Source organism: Curcuma longa, chromosome 5 (assembly GCF_044706935.1).
Source record: "Curcuma longa cultivar G26 ecotype Majalengka, Jawa Barat chromosome 5, ITB_CL_G26_1.1, whole genome shotgun sequence".
Taxonomy (NCBI): domain Eukaryota; kingdom Viridiplantae; phylum Streptophyta; class Magnoliopsida; order Zingiberales; family Zingiberaceae; genus Curcuma; species Curcuma longa.
Genome location: NC_133865.1, coordinates 6,773,878 through 6,793,111, shown reverse-complemented (window position 1 = coordinate 6,793,111; position 19,234 = coordinate 6,773,878). Strand labels below are relative to the sequence as shown.

At 36.2% G+C, this 19,234-nt stretch overlaps 3 protein-coding genes across 3 annotated transcripts; all 3 read right to left on the bottom strand.

Moving 5' to 3' along the window:
- Nucleotides 1-3,706: 3,706 nt before the first annotated feature.
- On the bottom strand, nt 3,707-6,012 carry LOC141830044 (BOI-related E3 ubiquitin-protein ligase 1-like). Its single transcript, XM_074717526.1, has 4 exons — nt 5,946-6,012; nt 4,774-5,872; nt 4,463-4,689; nt 3,707-4,387 (listed from the first exon to the last, which is right to left on the bottom strand). The coding sequence occupies exons 2-4, from the start codon at nt 4,826-4,828 to the stop codon at nt 3,902-3,904; spliced, it is 768 nt and encodes a 255-aa protein (XP_074573627.1). The 5' UTR covers nt 4,829-5,872; nt 5,946-6,012; the 3' UTR covers nt 3,707-3,901.
- A 2,868-nt stretch (nt 6,013-8,880) lies between these two features.
- Nucleotides 8,881-14,072, bottom strand: LOC141829566 (uncharacterized). Its single transcript, XM_074717077.1, has 8 exons — nt 13,869-14,072; nt 13,756-13,777; nt 11,380-11,436; nt 11,219-11,300; nt 9,888-9,983; nt 9,580-9,704; nt 9,472-9,490; nt 8,881-9,381 (listed from the first exon to the last, which is right to left on the bottom strand). Exons 1-8 carry the CDS (start codon nt 13,966-13,968, stop codon nt 9,100-9,102), a joined length of 783 nt encoding a protein of 260 aa, XP_074573178.1. The 5' UTR covers nt 13,969-14,072; the 3' UTR covers nt 8,881-9,099.
- Nucleotides 14,073-15,297: 1,225 nt separating this feature from the next.
- On the bottom strand, nt 15,298-18,288 carry LOC141829405 (dehydrodolichyl diphosphate synthase CPT3). Its single transcript, XM_074716866.1, has 2 exons — nt 17,756-18,288; nt 15,298-16,424 (listed from the first exon to the last, which is right to left on the bottom strand). The coding sequence occupies exon 2, from the start codon at nt 16,422-16,424 to the stop codon at nt 15,591-15,593; it is 834 nt and encodes a 277-aa protein (XP_074572967.1). The 5' UTR covers nt 17,756-18,288; the 3' UTR covers nt 15,298-15,590.
- Between the last annotated feature and the right edge of the window lie 946 nt (nt 18,289-19,234).

Below are 19,234 nucleotides of genomic sequence, written 5' to 3'. Positions count from 1 at the left end.
TTACCAAGGTGTGTAATCGATCAGTTGATCGATTACACTGCTTTGTATGGGTTCGAATGCCTTGTTTCTTCACGAATTCTTTCAAGACAGATTTGAGGATTTCCAGAGACTATAGTAGGGACCTAGAGGAGGAATTGATTTAGGTCTTCGATGGGCTTAAGCTTCCCATGTTCTTCACCAAACACACAGCTTAAGTCCATCGATAATAACTCATTCCACTAGAGAGTTATCATCGCACTACCGCACCAATCCCATATTACAATATGGGCTCCTTCTTACTATAAGTACATTAATCTCCCTGTGTTTAAGATATCGTATGTCCGTCAATTAAATGAGTTACTGACAACTCGAATTTAATCAACTTCTAATCCAATAGTAGTACCACTCAACTTTATTATCATGCGGACAAGGTCCATCTGCAGGATTTACATGATAATCCTTATGAGCTCCTCAAGGGGACATCATCAGCCTAGATTATAGGACACAGTTTCCTTTGTATAATCAACAACACACCATGTACATAATACTACTTTCCAACTCATCGGGCCTTTTGATCTATCGTTCTAAATCTCACCCTTTGATGAATCAAAGAAGTACATACTAAGTACATGTGTTTGTTATTATATCGGGATTAAGAGCATGTACATCTATAGTAACAAAGGTTTAGTTCGATTATATAGTCAGTATAAATCGAACAATCCTCAGATGGTCCTGCTCAATACATACTTAGTGTACTAGTGTAATTCTATAGTCAAGACAGACTAAGAACCAAATTATACTACAACCACTCTAATGGTTTGTCCAATCCATCTTGGTTGTGAACACTGTTTATAATCTATAAGGAACTGATAACATGGTCTTCTGTGTGTGACTCCGCACACCATGTTTATCTACAATATAGATTAAATGGATACTTGCATAAAAACTAAATGCAAACATTGACCAAATGTGATTCTTATTTTAGAATGTTTATTTACATAGCTAGGATTCTGGTTATGTTCATCACAAATTTGCCACCCTCGCCTTGGGTGGCTCTGAACTACATTGAATTTCTACATACATAATTTTAATTTTTGATTTCATAAATCATGACAATGGAAACATAATAAATAATTTTATCACTAATTACATAAAAACCCATCCAAAGAATCACTCACATGCAAACATAATCGTAAATAAGATATAAACAACTTCATACCTTTTGAATGACGTGGAGTGGAAACGATATCAACTAGCAATCTTAAGCAAGGTTGCCTTTACTAGTATTCATGCCGAGATCTCCTCGAGATGACTTCTCTAAGTCACATGTCATGTATTCGCTGTGATACTAGTCAAAGGGAGGAGACAAGTAATCCGAGAGAGAACCTACAGTCTAATTCCGTATTCGACAGCTCGAAGCAACCTAACGATACGAATCAGATTAAACGGAATGGATCACACCTCCATTCAAAGGTTATATGGTTCACTGTCAAGAAGGGTCAGCGAACCAATATGGTGTGGATGTTCCAGCGGCAACAATCGCCCTGAAATAAAAACCAAATCGAAAAGAATAAGCGATACTTGTCGATGGAGAAACAATCATTGCTTCTTCTTGCGTTCCTCGCTTTCACTATCAATTTGCAACTTCCTTTGGCTCTAGAATGACTGGCTCTTGGGAGGTACTGATCCTAGGTGGATTACAAACCAATGGTGAGCTTTGGAAGAGGTTCTATGGCCCACAACAACAAGAACCCTAGTTGGTTGGTGGCGGCCTTCTTGTTGGGTGGCAGCAAGAAGAGAAGAGGAGATTATGTTAGATTTTAAAATCTAATAATTAAATTTTTAATTCATGTAAATAACTCTTCATAAGATATATTTATAGGTGTAGCTCTACTATGCCTCTATTTTTTAGATCTTTTTCTATGCTTAATTTAAATCAAATTTGTTGTTCTGGTGGTTATCTGTGTCATGCCAAATCCTACCTGGATATAGCATATCAAAACTAGAAGGGTTAAATAACATAATACAATAAATAACCTTGTTGATCCTTATTCAACTGGAATGTCAGCAATTATTGTTGTTAAGTCCTTGGAATTGTCTTCAAATTGAATGCTAAATGATATATGTTGGCAACCATTATGCCTGTATGCAAAATACATTTTTAGTTCAAATAATACTGAGTTCCCTTGATATTCCCTGAACCTTGATTGTTAACTTGATAATTGCAGTACCATAAGATAAGGGTCATATTTCATGATCTACTTTAGGAGCTCAAATATAATATCAAAGGCAGAAATAAAATAAAAAACATCAAATAATGTTTTGGATTCATTTTGACAAATGTTAATACCATTATCTTTTGCAGTAGAACTATTTCTTTTTGACTGATCACTATTTTGGTGGTTTGTTAATGAATTGGATGATACTTGGGCTTTTTAATATTTTCCATGGTCTTTTGAGTTAGGAAAATTTTCTGCCTCTCCAATATCCTCTTCCTAACTAGCCAAATCCTTGAAAGTAACACCCCAAGCATATGCAACAAAAGACCTGCGTATGCACACCTAAAGAGAAAAACGAAGATGTTTAATATAATATGTAATCTACATTTTACTCGTTTATTGGATCACTCAATTTGCTTATGAATTTTCTATAGCGTTCTTGATTACTTTTAACTGGTGGATTACAAGATTCTGTAGGTAATTGAACTCAGAAATTTTTGTGGACTTATTATTTGAGCAGGAGACACATTCACAGAAGAACAAAATGAGTTGGTCGAATCAGCAGCAGAGATGCTGTATGGTCTGATTCATGTTCGCTATATATTAACCAGTAGAGGGATGTCTTCCATGGTAATGTATACAAAAACATCTTTTGTTTTCTCTTCTCAATTTCTTGATCTTTTCATGGGTTATGACATTTTTCTAGTAACAATTTGTGTAGCTTGAAAAGTTCAAAAACTATGATTTTGGAAGATGCCCTCGAGTTTACTGTTCTGGTCAGCCTTGTCTTCCTGTTGCACAATCAGACATTCCTAGATCTAGTACTGTGAAAGTATATTGTCCCAAATGTGAAGATATATACTATCCAAGATCGAAATATCATGGCAGTATCCTTCTACCTCTTTTAAATTTTGCAAGTGGGACAAACTGCTTATCTATCTATCTATCTTTAAAAAAATTAACTTAAAGTACATCTGTTGCACGATTTAGCTATTTGAATTTACTTGATTTTGCATAGATATTGATGGAGCTTACTTTGGCACCACATTTCCTCACCTCTTTCTGATGACATATGGGCACCTGAAGCCACAAAAACCGTCGCAAAGATACGTCCCTAGGGTATTTGGATACAAGATTCACAAACCATGATGTTTAAGGTACCTTGCAGGGAGAATTCATGTCTGGAGGGGCTTAATATTCAGAGTCGATTTGTGTAGATAAGACGAGGCACTATCTACATTCGGATGTCTGATTCTCCAAGTTCATCGGAATCTTGTAACTACAGAGCGAGTGTAACTTCTATGTTTAGCCATTCATTTCCCAACTTCAGTATTCCAGGTTGGCTGCTGACATATTTTTTGATCACTTTGTTATTTGAAACTGATTCCATTCTGGTTTAAATCATGGCAACTAGTGTGTTTCCTTGTTTCAACAGAACGTATTTCCTTAGATTTTGTTCTATTTTTATAAGGTTAAATTATAATCTTGTCCAAATATCCAACATGAAATAAGTTCAGTATCAGCCAATGGAATTTCTACTGTAAACTCTCTGCCACATGATCACAATCAGACAGAGGGATAATCTGATCGTAAATAATTTTTCGATCCAGAAAAGAAATAGGGAAAATTCAACAAGTTCTCTGATATATTTTTTTCCCAGTAAATTTTTTTGGGTTCTTGGATAAAGAATTTTTGATGATGTATCAAGTGGCGAGGACTCGGACCTCGCCGGTTCTGTCACATAGGCAAACCGGGCACGGGTCCGCCGACCCGCCGCCGCCGTCGCACACTTCGCAGAGGCAGAGATGGCGGCAGGGGAGGATGACGACCGACGCCGGCCGGCACCAGCAGGCGCGACAAGCTCGCTCAGCCTCGACTCGGTTCGCGCCGCTAAAGGCCGACTCGGCCGAGTCAGCTCTCTTCGCCGGGAGCAGCGCGGCGGCGGCCTGCTGGAGCTGGGCGCGGAGGGAGGCTACTTCTGCATGCCCGGCGTTGACTCTCTCTTGCCACGTCATCAATTCGGTCAGGAGGCGGGCGACTTGGTGCTCCAGCTCGGCGCTCCGCCGCGCCGCCCGCTCCACGTCCGCCTCCTTCTCGCGCAGCCGCAGCGCGGCCGACTTCTTCGCGGCGACCAATAAAAAGCAGATGCTCCTCTGACTCCTCTCCAACGTTCGCCGCAGGTGCTCTCCCTGTCACAAGAATCTTCTTTAGTCTTATTGGAAAAAAACAGAAGCAATCGGATTGAGAGGGAGAGAATGCTCTACTTGAGCGTGAAGAAAGCGCTCGATTTCATCCTTCTGCTGATTAACACAGACAGCGAGATCACAGGAGAGGCCAATGCCGGTGGGGACGAGAGGAGGCAAGTGGACCTGAAGCTGAGAGGGGCTCACAAGCGGCGGATGCGGTTGCAGGGACGAAAGGTGGCTTTGCGGCGCCGCCGCCGGTGGGGCTTCCGTGGAATCTCTCCCTCTCTTCGCTGGATTCCGCGCCGCTATTCCACGAAACCAATCTCAGCTCCGGCGAGGATTAAAACCGACGCAACCAAAACAATCAAAAGGCGGCAACTTCAACTCACCTCCATTGGCGAACAAAAAGGCGGATGCATCGTCGGCTTGAGGGAAGTACATCATCACCTCGAGCGATTCCGGATTCAGATTACACAGAGAATCGCCAAGGTTCGAACTTTACTTCGAAACCAACGTGAAATCCTCCACCAAGCCGTTCAAAATTGGAACTTGATGGAAAAATCAAACACGATTGAGGCGCAGAAAATTGCAGCAGCTTTGGCCTTGAACTACCAGAATGGAACAATAAGAGAGAGAGAGAGGAAAAAAGGAGCTTCTGTCCTGCTACTCCACTCTTCACCTTTCACCTGCTCTGTCCTCTTCGCTTCAAAGCTGCAAGGAAAACTGGAAAAAGATGAATAAGAAATGCAACAATTGGCCTCTTAAGGAACGGAACAGGGAGTAAAGAACAGGGAGGTGGAGGCCTTTTGAAGGCGCAGGGGACCATGAAAACCCCACTCCTTTTATTGGTTTGAATGAATCAACTTTCTTCATTTGCAGGGTCTCATCTCGTGTTGAGACTTTCTAGGCTAACACATTTTCGATGCTGCTGATGCTTTTGCTGCTTTTTTTTTCCCTTGTCCTTCTTTCTCCCCTTAGCTCTTTCTCAATCCTTCTCTCCTTTCCTCTTAAAGAACACATCCGTGTATGCAACTCATTTTCATCGACAGAGCGTTTTAACAAATTAAATGAACAGGTCAGTTCATCTGGTGAATCACAGTAGAGAAGAGAACTCGAACACGAACTTTTTTACTTTCCAGTCAGGTAAAGAATTTAAAAACAATTATCTGCACTTTGTTTTTTCTTGGTTATAGCAGAGCAGAAACAGGAGCCTATTTCTGCTCTCTGGTCCATTGCATCGCTGAAAAACGCATGATGGGGTTCTGAGTTCTGTCAAAATGGGAACCTTTCAAGAACGCCAATTACTTCCAAGGACGTCAATGTCATGGAGAAAGCCATGGGCATGGAATCCGCCATTAAAAGAGCCACCCGCTTTCGGTTTCTACCACTGCTGTCACTGCAACCAAGGAGGCAATGTTTCGTCTTCTTCGATCAGTGGTTCTCACAAGAGATCTGGATTTTCAGCTGCCTTTTGCTATTAATTATTTTCTGTCACAGAAAAACTATGCTAAGTAAGATATTTGAACAGTACACGAATAACGAACACCAATCAAGATCTTACTTGATACTGATCGAGATCATTCAGGTGGCAATCAAGGAGTGTCTGAACATCTGATCTCTCTTCTTCCGAAGCTCCTGTTAATCTGAAAAAGATGGCAGCGGAATTGAATTATATGTGGATTTCCCTCATCTCCACATCAACAAAGAAATTAAAAGTGAAAAACAAGGATGAGGATTCCATTCTTTCTTTGTTGTCTTCTTTATTTTCACTGCATGATACTGATTGATATCTCCATGTCAGTATCATGGTAGAGCCTTTTTTCAAAAAAAAAAAAAATTAAAATGTCAAAATAATCAAGAGTCGTATTTATCTCATTCTCACCTTCAAACATTGGCCTCTTGAGATGGGGTTTGGATGGTGCTACAGAACTGTTGTTTGATTGATTTGATTCTCTTGTGTTGTTATATGAGCATTATTTACTCCACAATAAATATAACCTGATAAAATATTGAAAATAAAGAAATCTCTTTGTGACTGATGAGTTCTATCTGTGTGAAGCTGCTAGCTCTTCACCCTTCTATGCACAAGTGTCTTAAGAAGTTGATAATATAACTTTTTTGTAGGATATAAATATTTCTTAAACAGTGTTCTATGACCTACTAACACTAGTATTAACAAAGTAATGCGGGTGTTGAGATGGTTAATGCAGGATAGATATTGCTACAATGGATGAGGGTCGAATTTCGACAAAGTCGAGAAAAATATCCTTCCCACAATGGTTAATTATAACTTTTTGATTTATCTCTTTTGAAAAAAGTACCGTAAATACAAAATGTATTATATTAGAGAGTTGTTTTTCCCACCCCCTTGACATCGCACCCTCCCTCCCACTTTCTCTCCCTCCTATTCTAATGACATTTCTATCCTCTTTTTTTTATTTATTTTTTATTTTTTTAATTTTTATTTAGTTTTATTTTTTAATTAATTTTATTTAAAAATAGCTCTCATATATTTTTAATTTTATTTAGTTTTATTTTTTAATTAATTTAATTTATTATTTTTTTCATCAATACGATATTGTTTTCAATTTTATTTAATTTTTATTTAGTTTTTTTTAATCAATTTTGTTTATTATTTTTTATCAATACTTTATTTTTAGAATTTTATATAAATTTTATTTAGTTTTATTTTTAATCAATTTTGTTTATTATATTTTTTCAATTTTATATAAATTTTATTTTTAAATTAATTTTATTTATTATTTTTTCATAATACTTGTATTTTTTTCAATTTATTATTTTTTAAATTTTGTTTTTTTATTGATTTTATTTTTTTGTTAATCAGTTTTTTTTCAATTTTTTTTATCAGTTTTATTTTTTTGAATAATTTTTTTATATGTTTATAATCTTTTGTTTATTTTTAATTATAAATTTTAGGAGTTATTATTTATAAAAATTAAATAAAATTAAAAAATAATAAACAAAATTAATTTAAAAATAAAACTAAATAAAAATTAATTAAAATTAAAATATATATATAAGTAAAATAAAATAAAAAACAAAGAAAAAAAAGGGTAAAAATGTTATTTGAATGGGAAAGAGAGAGAGGAGGGGAGGAGGGTGCGGTGTCAGGGGGTGGAAAAAGCAATTTGCATTATATTACTATGCTACTATTGAAAAAAGTTACCAAGGCATTTTGATCAAACACATCAATATATATATTGGTGACTTTTTTAGCAGTCAAATTATAAAATAAAATCATCTTTACTTCCTAAAGTCCATTCACACCCTTATTATTATTTTTAAAAAATTAACTACTAAAAGGTCATTAAAGTATAAGTATTTTGACCAAAATAATTTAATAATCTTGTAGTAGTTAAGATGACAATAAAAGATCATTATTGCCCTCGTGATGCTCTCATGAATTTATTCATAACTTTACTTTTAAATTTTGACTATTAGAAGATATCAAAAATGCTTTGATCAAAGTATATGATGTTTTCAATGATTAAAGTGGTAATATAAGACAATTATTATATTTATAATTCTTACAAGAGAACATTTGTCTTTATTTTTTTTTTTTCATTTTGAGCACTAAAGGCCTATCAATCAATGTGTCTTTTATGATTAAATTTTGATCATTTATTCTTACTTTGATTTTGATCATTAAAATGTAATCTAAATATTTCAACCCAAATATTTAATAATCTTTTCACGTCAAAATAAGATTCTTGTTCTTTGTTAATTTTAACCATAGGAAGAAAGACAAAATAAAATACTTTTTAAATATTTTCAAAAAAATTAAAAAATTACAGTGGTACTTTAAGAATAATATGCGCCGCGCCATTTAGTAAATTCTAAATTGTAATTAATAGTTTGCAAACGCATTGTCTATGAGCATTAATTCATTTTTTAATGGAGATTAAAGTTAATTCAAAATTTTCCTTAATTTGTTTGATATTGTTTAAATACAATATTTTACCAGTATTATTAATTTATCATGTAACAAAAATGCCACCTTTCCATGCATGTCGTAATCTTCTAAATTTTGTGCATACCCAACATTGTTCCGCTTATGTTGTTGTCTATGTAATCTTCCTCGACATCTTTTGGACTGGCAGTGCTATTCGTGCTAAACAGGTACCCTTGAAATTTTGTTTCAGCTTATGGCACCTCTGGTGGAACTACTGCACATTCTGATCGGGTAGGTATCTGCAACAATGGCCATCTTGATGTGTATTCCAGAGCAGAGACCAGAGAGTACAAGTTCATACCAACATGATAGCCCTAAGGCATGTAATCTTGATGAACAGAATCTTGAGCTCAACTTTGCTGATAAATATGAAGAATATAGGAAAAGAAATGAAGTTGGGGTGTCAAAGCTATGCCAAAATCTACTGCAGATGTGATGGTTGTCCCCAAAATCTAATGTCTCTAATTATGCATGTTGTTTATATCACAAAGGAACAAGAATATGAGAAAGGAATAGAAGAACAGAAAAAAAGTTACCTCAGACTACGAGAAGTTGGATTAAACAGAGCCAAAGTCAAGACAAATACAGTGACAATGATAGTTTCTCAACCACTTCACAATGCGAACATCGAAGTTCACGACATGTTACTGCAATTCAATTCATCGAAATAATCTTGGGCACACAGAATAATCTACGATTATATTCACTCTTACCTCCATGGAATGCTTCACGATTCATGCCTCTACTTGGGGTAGTAGCCAGCAGGAGGATATCCTGGTGGAGGGTATGAACCAGGAGGTGGATACGAGCCAGGTGGAGGATATGAACCAGCAGGAGGAGGGTATGAACCAGCAGGTGGAGGATAACCATAAGGTTGCCCATAAACTGGCTGAGAGGGGGCGTAGCCCGCAGGAGGTGGAATAGGCTGATCAAGCCGCGACATTTGCTGGATTGGAGGCACAGCCATCACTGGTGCTGGTCCAAACATGCCATCTCTCTTATCCAACTCAATCTTGTGCTGTGTCTGCACGCAACGATGGATCGTGTGTTTTGTTTCCACTTAGGCGAAGATGCAATACTTTGAAATAAATACAAAATTTTGAAGTTTTCATACCTGCATGCATGCGCAGACTCTGCAAAGTATTCCCAAGTGCATGGATCAGATCTTAGAAACATTTAGTGTTTTAAGGGGAAAATATGAGGGAGGAAGTTTGTTTCTTACGAGCAGTATACGAGGTCAGCCAAACAATTCAGGATCTGGGAAGCCTCTTGGAGCTCCGAGCTTCCGACGATCATCGCGACGATGGAAAAGATGCAAGCAACTTGTTGTAGACAAAACATGAATCCCTGCAGTCAAGTTTCCACATTAAGGTAATTGCTGATTTTAGCTTCGGATAGCAAATCCTACCAAAAACAAGCCTTTGAATAGTTCTTAGCCCTTGAGCCGGGGCAGCTCATGGGGGAATTCATGACCACACCTTGACAAAGTTAGATAATGGAGGAGAAATCAATAAAGCAATGAGGACTTACAATAATGCAGTTATCACATTGAGTAGTCTGTATGTTGAACTCATCTTGGAGCAAGAAGCGAGTTGAGGCAACAGAATTGCCAAAGCACAAGAAAACCTAGAGAACAAAACAGCAGAAGAAAGTTTGAGCCAAATACCAACCATAACATATTATGAGATATATTAGCAAAAATTCATACAGTAAAATAAATATAAGATACATCTATTTCTATTAGACCATAAATCTATAAAATTGTCGTTTCCTTGTTCAAAATATGTATTGTTAATGGTTAACATGAATTTGCATAGACGACTAGCTCAAATTTCAGATCCCTTTAGTGTTGGTTTATCTTCTGTCACTGGCTTGTTAGACCTATACATCTTTGGCTAGCTCTGTTGAAGTTCAGTTCATGATTCAGGTTTAGGCCAATTTAAAAGTGAAGAAAATGTTTAGGTTCTGAATCTTATATCATGCGCTTTTTAGTTGCTCATGATTTTGGGATAATGATTGCCAATCAACTTTCAACCCTTTTAAATTTTCAATATGGTATCCAGACCAAGTCATGAACTCGAATCTGGACTATACCTTGTCATTCATCTCATATGTTGGATGTCCTAAACTTTGAACTTGAATATTTTTTGATCGATGGAGTCTTAAGCTCTGAACTTGAATTATGAATACCTAGAAGCAAATTCCTTGGGCTGGTTTTCTTGAGTGAAAAGATAAAAGGGCAAGGAAAGGAAGAGGATTAAAAATGCACATGGATTATGAATTTTTGTGTCTGTTTGTCTTTCCCTTCCCTTTCCTCTCCTAGTTATAAACCAATCCTGAGGTTAAACGGAACTAAGTTAAGAGTACCAGAATGTGATACAAATGTTCTGTGAAATATGAACGCATATGGGTAAATACATGATGAAAAAATCACTATAGTTGAAAAGTTGGTGGATATATTGATTTACTATACATCACCAAGTTTATCAATATACAGATGACAACATTGAAATATACAATAGGATAAATGAGAGATAGTGCATCATATAATGGCAGATACAGCTACTGCTAAACAAATCAGTGTATTTCATAATACTCATGGGTAAGATTGTCAAACATGGTATTTTCATGTTTAAAGTAAACCAAATACTGGTGGATGTACAGGTTAGACAAAATAACTCAAGGTGTGACGAGACTGGAGAAATAAGAAACATCTAAGACTGAATAAATGGATCTTACTTTTTGGTTCAATACTATTCTGCTCAGTACAAGTTAATATGGCATGGCTAGCTAACTTTATGCTATATATCATAGTAAAAAAATATAAAGGAAAATGAAGTGCTAAAATAACTATTAAGTACCTCAGTGCAAAGGCAAAACTCTGGGCACCGACTTTCTCCACATCTTCCACTGCATGGTAGATACCCCGCACAACATGTGTACCTAAAAATGAAACGAGTAAGAAATCATATTCTACAAATTTTGCTAGCAAAGGTAGAAATTACTGGTCCATTGACATTACCTTGACATGTCATTGTAAAGAGCTCGTTTGCGAAGCATGTACGAGACACATGGTCCACTAGAAACAACAAGTACATCAATTAAATAGTATGTCCAAAAACTCTAAATTAGTAAAAATAAAAACCTACACAATACAGTTGTTTATAATAATTATATTTACATAATAGCTATAATGTGTAACTACAATATGCTTAAACAATCAATCAAACTACCGTGGATTATTAATTTGGATTTGAATGTCTTACAAAAATAAGCACAATTCAGAACAAGATGTAGCATGTACGCTCATTCTATTTACATTATAAAAACCAGCTTACATCAGGGGAATCTTAGGCTGACTAGTTATGACGCTTATTGCTTAAGCATGAAAGTAATCTCAAAGGACTCAATCATATGCTACAAATTTTGTACTTAAAATCAGTATCAAGAGAATCCTATGCTATTGAGATGAAGTGCTTAAGCCTGAAATGGGCAAAGGGTTCCACCTGTATGTTTCCACTTTAATCCTCATAAGCAATTCCCTATTTCACAAGTTTGATCTGATGCTGATAAAGGTTACGTATGCATCAGAAAAGCTTAAGCTTGGCTTAAGCCTGCCATTGCCCTAGCACGTACCTTTATACTTAATAGCAAGATGTGGGCAAACATCCACCAATTTTATTCTTTTCTTCAAGGCATTCCATGGCATTATAAAAGGAGATATACTAGCATGGTGCCCAAATAAATGTCTTGCAACTTTCTGAACAAAACCTGGTAAGAAGGTGACACTCTTTCTACTAATTGAACACTAATCTGTAAACAAAACATTTTATGGATACAAAAGACAAAATCTACTTGAGAAACCTAATGAAGGAAACATATTGCACTAGGAAAGAAAACTCATTTTGAATGATTGAGCATCAACCCTCAGTCAATTAAAGCTTGAATCAAGTCTATAAGATGGCTCATTCAAGTGTATTCAATATACCATATTTCAATAAGAAATAAAAATATTTAGAACTAAGACTATAAATCATGTAAGCAAGTCTCTCTAAGATGGATGAATATTGTGTGATAAGGAAGCTTTAGCCCCACTTTAAGGAGGGATAATACCATGACAAGTGCAAGTTTGCAATTGCTAGGTCAATGGCAAAAATGAAATTTAAAAGATAGCAATTTTTAGAACAGAGTGAAGCGATCTAGCTCACACTGAGGGCCTCTGATTAGAAGACTTCTGTCTCACATAGACAAAAATTAAAAATCCTCAAAGCCATATAAGACCTGAGGAGATCCATACCTTTCAAGAAGAAAAAAAAACATAAGGATCTCACTTTCAAAATAGGCATTGTGAGCCAGTGAATGAAAATGAACTCTATGATTGCAGATAAGTTCATAGATAATCTCTAAATCTAATGGTAATAGGAGTCAAATGCATGGACCTCCATATATTATCGATTCAAATTTTCTTTAAGGGAGATTTTATTTTGTCATTAGTGGTTATTTAGTGACATATCCAGATAAGTAGATATAAATTCCCTGACTTAACTGAAATTCCCTAGCCCATTTGTTAAAAAGATTCAATCTCCAAAATGATTGTTAGAAGAATTGTGGCTAATTGAGAAAAAAAATAATCATCCATTTGGATTCCCCTTCAGCTATCTATGTACCATTGCTGCAAGGTAAAAGTTCTCGCAACTACTCAAGTTGCTAGTAAGTTTACATGAATGGAGAAGCAGTGCAGTTATCACAAAATATATAGCATAAAAGCAACAAATGTTTTATCTTTTATGGTATACATAAAACTAGCTGCATAACTTTGCTATTACAAGAATCTGTAGGAAACCATTTATTATCGAAGGTCTAGCTTGACATTCTACTGCATATTATGCAAGATCATGCTAAACTTATGAAAGCAATGTGCACTAAGAAGACATCCTTAAGAACAATTAGCATGTTTCAGCAAAAAAACTTCAATCGTTGCACCAGATATTAGATGGCCAATTAATCTTAACAGAAACATATATACTACTAGTGGTACTAATTTGGAATTTGGAGCAAAATTAGAGGACAAGATTATGTTAATTCCAGCAAGGTGGTTTCAAAAGAAAACACATTTGGCACTGAAAACGTTGAGGGTAATCTGAATTATGATCCTTATTCTTTATAGCTACACGACAGTTCAACACAATGTAAACTCGTAGAACAAATCAACCTTTTCGTTAGATCTTCAGGTAAAAAAGAAAAAATCAATAGCAACTATCATCCGCCGAAATTTGGCACTATCTGTCCGGTTATCAACAGAAATATATATATAAGGCAACGAACCGGAATTCGGAACCATCCACAAGATGGGGTTCAAAATAAAGGTGAATCGAAGGGTAGGAAGCTGGTCACTTACCACCAAAGCGCCAGACAGCAAACTGCAGAAGGGATAGGGCGCATCCGTCAGAGATCACGAAAATCAAGAATTATTGGATGAAATTAGAAGAAGGGAAGAAGGGGAGATCTTACAGGGGAAGTCAGCTCGTACGGTGCCCATGAGGTCGGTGTGCCAGAGGTTCCTATAGTTCTGCCGGAGCTGCATCTTGTCGAGGAACGCCTGAGACGCCATTTCCGGTCACCCACCGCGGACGCGAGATCCAAGCAACTCTCTGAGGAATCGGGATGAATCAGGAAGAAAGGCTATCGAATTCGGTTGCGGTTGTGGGGATCGAGTATCCGCCCCCAGCTGTTTACTACGATGGCGGGTCAAGCAAGATAAGAAAATACATTTTCCCCGGATTATTCACGATCAACCCAATCTCATACCGCACTATGCCTCCGTGGGACCCTTTATCCAACCAGTTGAGAGGAAGGTAAAAAGGTGGGTTTCTTAATGGGGCGTGAATCGTTTTACTTATATGCGAAGGCGAGTTGTGACTGTAGCTTGTTAGTCGTCGTCGGAAAAACGGAGGAATACATGGAAATTCTATCTAGAAGAAATAAAAAATATATATTTAATTGATATAATAAAAATAGGAAAAAAATATAAAGCATAAAATAGATATGAAGAATATGTTCTTCCCTTTGCATCTTCGCTCTTTGTCATTTCATCGAAACAGACGGATGGGGTGCTGCCCTAGACTCAATGACCATTTGTGAAAAGGTAAATCGAGAAATTACAATTAATCACGATAAAGGAGAATATTATCTCGACTTTATCGAGATTCGAACTCTTGTCCTCTTCTATAATTCTGTTCCGTCGTAATCAATTTAGCTATGTCTCGGAAACAACAACTATAGTATCTCAGTTACACCCTGAGCGACCTAAATCTGTGCCAAACCAAAGGAACTTGAATCGCATTCCTAGCTTGGATTTCACATCAGCAATCTTCAGTTGTGACGTTAATGCATGGATGAGTGAAAACCACCAACGTGAAGTACTTGCTAAGTTCCAATTTATAATAAAGCCATCAGTTGGACTGAGAATTTCCTATGGAGATGAGTCACCTGAAAGCTATTGCTCCTTACGTAGGCATGGTGGTGGTGCAATTGGTTTACGAGCATCCTTTGCAAGCTTGCATTGGATCAGGGGATGAGCTTCCTGGGTTTAGCAGTGTACAGGCATCTGATTTCTCTTGCAGTCTTTGGTCCTCTTGCATTTGTGCTTGAAAAGTTCATAAACCAACCTGCATTGGCTTGTGGTTGGAGTTTGTGGATTCTGTTTTGTCACTAATAATAATGTAATTCTTATGGGTACATACGCATACACTGTCTCATAGCAACTGAATTGAGGATTTGAGAGGGTGGTTCTAGCAAACAATGCTTGTACAATCACTAATTTCACTAAGTCAAACACAAATATTTTCCAACTAGATAATAAAAGTGTCAGATATCCGTATGATTAGAGCTGTCAAGCACATGTTTCATTGTGACCAGCCAAGCATGATCGGCCAGAACGTGAACAAAACCTTTCTATCTTTAAATATCATCACAAGTAGCATAGAAAATATGGAATCGTTCACCAAACACTACTAATTAATAGAACAATAGACAACTAGTGAAGCCAACGCCTCAGACAATAGTTTACAAAGAGTTGCTAAAGGAAAAAAGTTGCCACTATAGCACTGAAGAAAACTCTTCCGGCTGTTTCACTGGAAATCTTATAGATTTTTTCTTTCTTTCTTTCAGCTCCACCTCTCCCAATTGATGTTGATGTTCTTCCTATGCACCAAAATTTCCAGGAAATCATATCTAAGTTTCCTGGCACAGTCTTCTCCTTGCTTCTAAGTAAGGGTATACCTTTTGGTACTCTAAAACAGACCAAATTAGGTGTCTAAGAGAGAATTCAGGCCAAAAAAGGTTCGGGTACTGTAAATGACTAAAAGTGCTCTGCCAGAGAAGAAAATTACTCAACCGAGTCTCCCCTGACGTTCTGAGTACAATATCAGGTTCTGAACAGCTAGCACTGTCTAAGTTCTCCTCCAAGTCAGTGACAAGAATAGAGTTAGCAGGATCTGAGCATACTTCTTCTGTTTTGTCTTCTAATCGCGCACAAGATTTGTTAATGGCTCGTAAAATTTCATTTGTAGAAGTATATGCTACACAAATTGAAAGAACAGGCCCAGTGTTATTGGCAGTGTGTACCATGGCCTTCTCAGCAGCAGACCGTATTGGCTCAGCCAAGAGGTCCAAGCTTCCCCAAAAATTGATCTTCAACCCAAATTTATGCACAATGCTCTCTTCCTCCAAAAGTTGATCAATCTTTTCCTTCATCAAATGCATAAGGGACCCAACCTCTTCTGGTTTTCGCTTAAAGTTATCAATACTAAAAGCATACACTGTCACATACTTGACGCCCATTTCATAGCAGTATTGGAGACTAGAAACAAGGGATGTGAAGCCTACATTGTGGCCAGAGCCTTCTTTGATTTTCATTTTCTTGGCATACCTACGGTTACCATCCATGATAAATGCAATATGCTTGGGCATTGGACCAAACGAGAGCACTGAGAAAAGACACCTTCGCAAGAATCGCCATACACTGTTGAGATTTTTTGGTTCAGATCTTTGACTATGCTTCTCCATCTGGAAATTATAATATCAATTAATGACAATATTTGGAACGGAGTTCAATCAAACAGAAAAAACCTTTCAGAAATACCAAGCAAAGACTTAATGGGAATGTATAATGTAAAGTAAAACTCTCTACAGGTACAAGATGGTACACATTATCAACCCAAGCATATTAATTATGAATCACAAAATAACAATTTGTATACTGTATATTAATGCTATGCTCGTGGTGATTACTATGTCTTGAAGCTGCACAAGGTTTAAGTGCTTACAAATGGATACTAGTCATGTTGTCACGATGCTTTGGTCTCATGTTTATCACACGTACTGAGACTTCAGAAGGTCAGCTTTCTATCTGAGCATGAGGTGGATAATTGTATTTCTGTATGACATGTAATTGTGAAAGGAAAGAGCATATCTAGTAATGTAATCTTGATTCATTCCTCCCTCTCAATCTATTTTGATTCTTTACAAATTCGCCTCAGGTTCCTTCTCAATTAGTCTCAAATTTCACACTGACTGATTGTGATGTATTTTTACACTAGTATCTAAGTTTGCTATTCAATATGTATTTTCCTTTACATTTCTTTTCAATGTTGCCATGTCACTAAGAAATTATGTATCATTATGTTATATCTTCACAATTTCTCGCAGGGTACCAAAGTCAAACTCTCGATCCTCTTCTAGGTGACTGGGTGTAGTTTAGTGTTTATTTTATTTTTTTGCTATTTTTTAAATAAAAGGTTTTTTATAATTAGGGAGTTGTTAAAATTTGAGGGAACGAAATTGTATTTTTACAAATAAAAGATCTGGGTTCGAGTCTATAAAAAGGGTTAGAATCTCATATATTAAAGGATCTTCAGCTTAATAACATATTTCTCTTCAGGAGTTTTTACCAGTTGATGGGCTTATGCAGAGGGATTAAGCTATGTGCCATTGTTGGCTCATGAATATCAAATATGAACGTGCATATAAGGTTGCTGAGTTGTTGTTGCACCAGAAGAAGTGACATCATTCTCATCTCGAAAACAAAATTTACAGATTAATCAAAATGCAAATGATTTGTGAATGTTGTGTTATGAGAAATAAGTGGTGAACCATAAGATGTATGATTGCTAAGCAGTAGACGATGTAAGGAACAAAACGTGGGATAAGCTAAACCCATGCAAAATAAATATTAAAGCAAATCAAAATTTATAGAACATATCATGCTTTATTTTAAAGCAAATCAAAATAAACAACGGAGACCATCACCAAATATGAGAAGAAATCTAGCGCAAATAAACATTGGCAGCACTAAAACAAGTAGAAAAAAGGAAATAGTAGAAGAAAGTAGCTCATACCTCTCTCCCTCCCAAGGAAAATCTCGACCTCCGATCCAAAATTTGGAAGGAACTGACGGCGAGACTTTATTTAAAGGGAGGAACTCGCTGGGGATTCACTGTTTCTTTTCAATCAATTGGACGGTAGAGACCGTCGCGTTGTATGCCTACTTTCGGCGGCCTTAATCTTTGTTTATTATCTATCCGGATCCCTAGGGTCAAAAGCAGTACGAAGAACCTTATGCGCCGCAGCTTCAGACCCTGCTACAGCGGTTGCCACAGAAAAGGGAGGCCCCGTAGCGTGCAAGCTGAAAAGAAGAAACCCTAGGGCGCGGGGTCCTTTATCGCGAGGAAAGGTGGAACCTTTACGGCTGACCGAAGATGACGACCGCGCGTAGCGACCCCCAACGAGGCAGCGGCGGCCGCGACGACCACCTCCGGCGCAGGTGCTACAGCGACGATGGAGAACGGCAGTAGGCAGGAGGAGAAGGCGGGGCGGCGCTGTCCAAACGGAGGGGAAGAAAAAGGCCTAGAAGGTGGGGGGCAAGCGGTCGTTGGCGTCGGCAGGAAATTAAATAAAAAATAATGAAGTAGGGCACCGGTTAAGAAGATGATTAGATTAATCAAATTGAACATTTTACAAATAAGCCCACTTAAATTTTGGACATGCAATTAGGTTCCTAAATTTTTTAAAATGTAACCTACGAGAACGAGAACAGATAGGAAAGAGTACAAAGGAGATGAAACTATGTGGCAGTGTTAATTGATTAATTCAAATTAATCTAACTGTTATATTAATTCAAAAAAATGATTATAAATAATGTAACCTACGAGAACGAATCAGGACACATAGATAGGAAAGAGGACAAAGGATCAAAAATCAAAAATGTGTTCGACGATCCGCATCAATCATTAAAGTTAGAATAAAATTTAATTAATTAAAAATAATAATTACTAAAAAATTCTATATAAGAAAGATAAATAAAAATAAATTTTTTATATATCTTTGATCTAAGGAAATTTTAAAAATAAATATTTTAAATAGAAAAGGCATAATAATTTTCTATTAAATAAAAAATATTAATTGACTCTAAATTATTAAATCATATAAATAAATTTTAAAATTTATTATAAATATAATAAACTTAAATATTTTTTTTGAAATTTATTTGTTTTTCAATTTTAAATTAGAAGGGTTCTTTATTAAAAAATCATCATAAATTATGGGTGGTGTTAATTTTTAAAATTTAATAGAGTCGGATTCCGATGATAATATTAATTTATTTGATTAATCGAATTAAAATTTTTAAAATGAATATTAATCGAATTATCTAAAATAATCATATTTTTAAAAAATATTTTTTAAAAAATAATTAAAATACCGGAATATCTTAATTAAAAAATAAATAATTTATTAAAAAATTATATGATATTTCAATATATATTAAAATATTAAAAAATAATAAAATTTATAATACATTATTTATAATATCGCACCAA

Excerpts from the sequence above, each read along its gene's own strand:
- LOC141830044 (XM_074717526.1), bottom strand. The coding sequence starts at position 4,828 with ATGATGTACTTCCCTCAAGCCGACGATGCATCCGCCTTTTTGTTCGCC. Across the intron at positions 4,690-4,773 it reads CTTTTTGTTCGCCAATGGAG|CGGCGCGGAATCCAGCGAAG; the intron begins GTGAGTTGAAGT and ends TTCGTGGAATAG. Across the intron at positions 4,388-4,462 it reads AGCGCTTTCTTCACGCTCAA|GGAGAGCACCTGCGGCGAAC; the intron begins GTAGAGCATTCT and ends TTCTTGTGACAG.
- LOC141829566 (XM_074717077.1), bottom strand. The coding sequence starts at position 13,968 with ATGGCGTCTCAGGCGTTCCTCGACAAGATGCAGCTCCGGCAGAACTAT. Across the intron at positions 13,778-13,868 it reads CGTACGAGCTGACTTCCCCT|TTTGCTGTCTGGCGCTTTGG; the intron begins GTAAGATCTCCC and ends TCCCTTCTGCAG. Across the intron at positions 11,301-11,379 it reads CTTTACAATGACATGTCAAG|GTACACATGTTGTGCGGGGT; the intron begins GTAATGTCAATG and ends TTTCATTTTTAG.
- LOC141829405 (XM_074716866.1), bottom strand. The coding sequence starts at position 16,424 with ATGGAGAAGCATAGTCAAAGATCTGAACCAAAAAATCTCAACAGTGTA.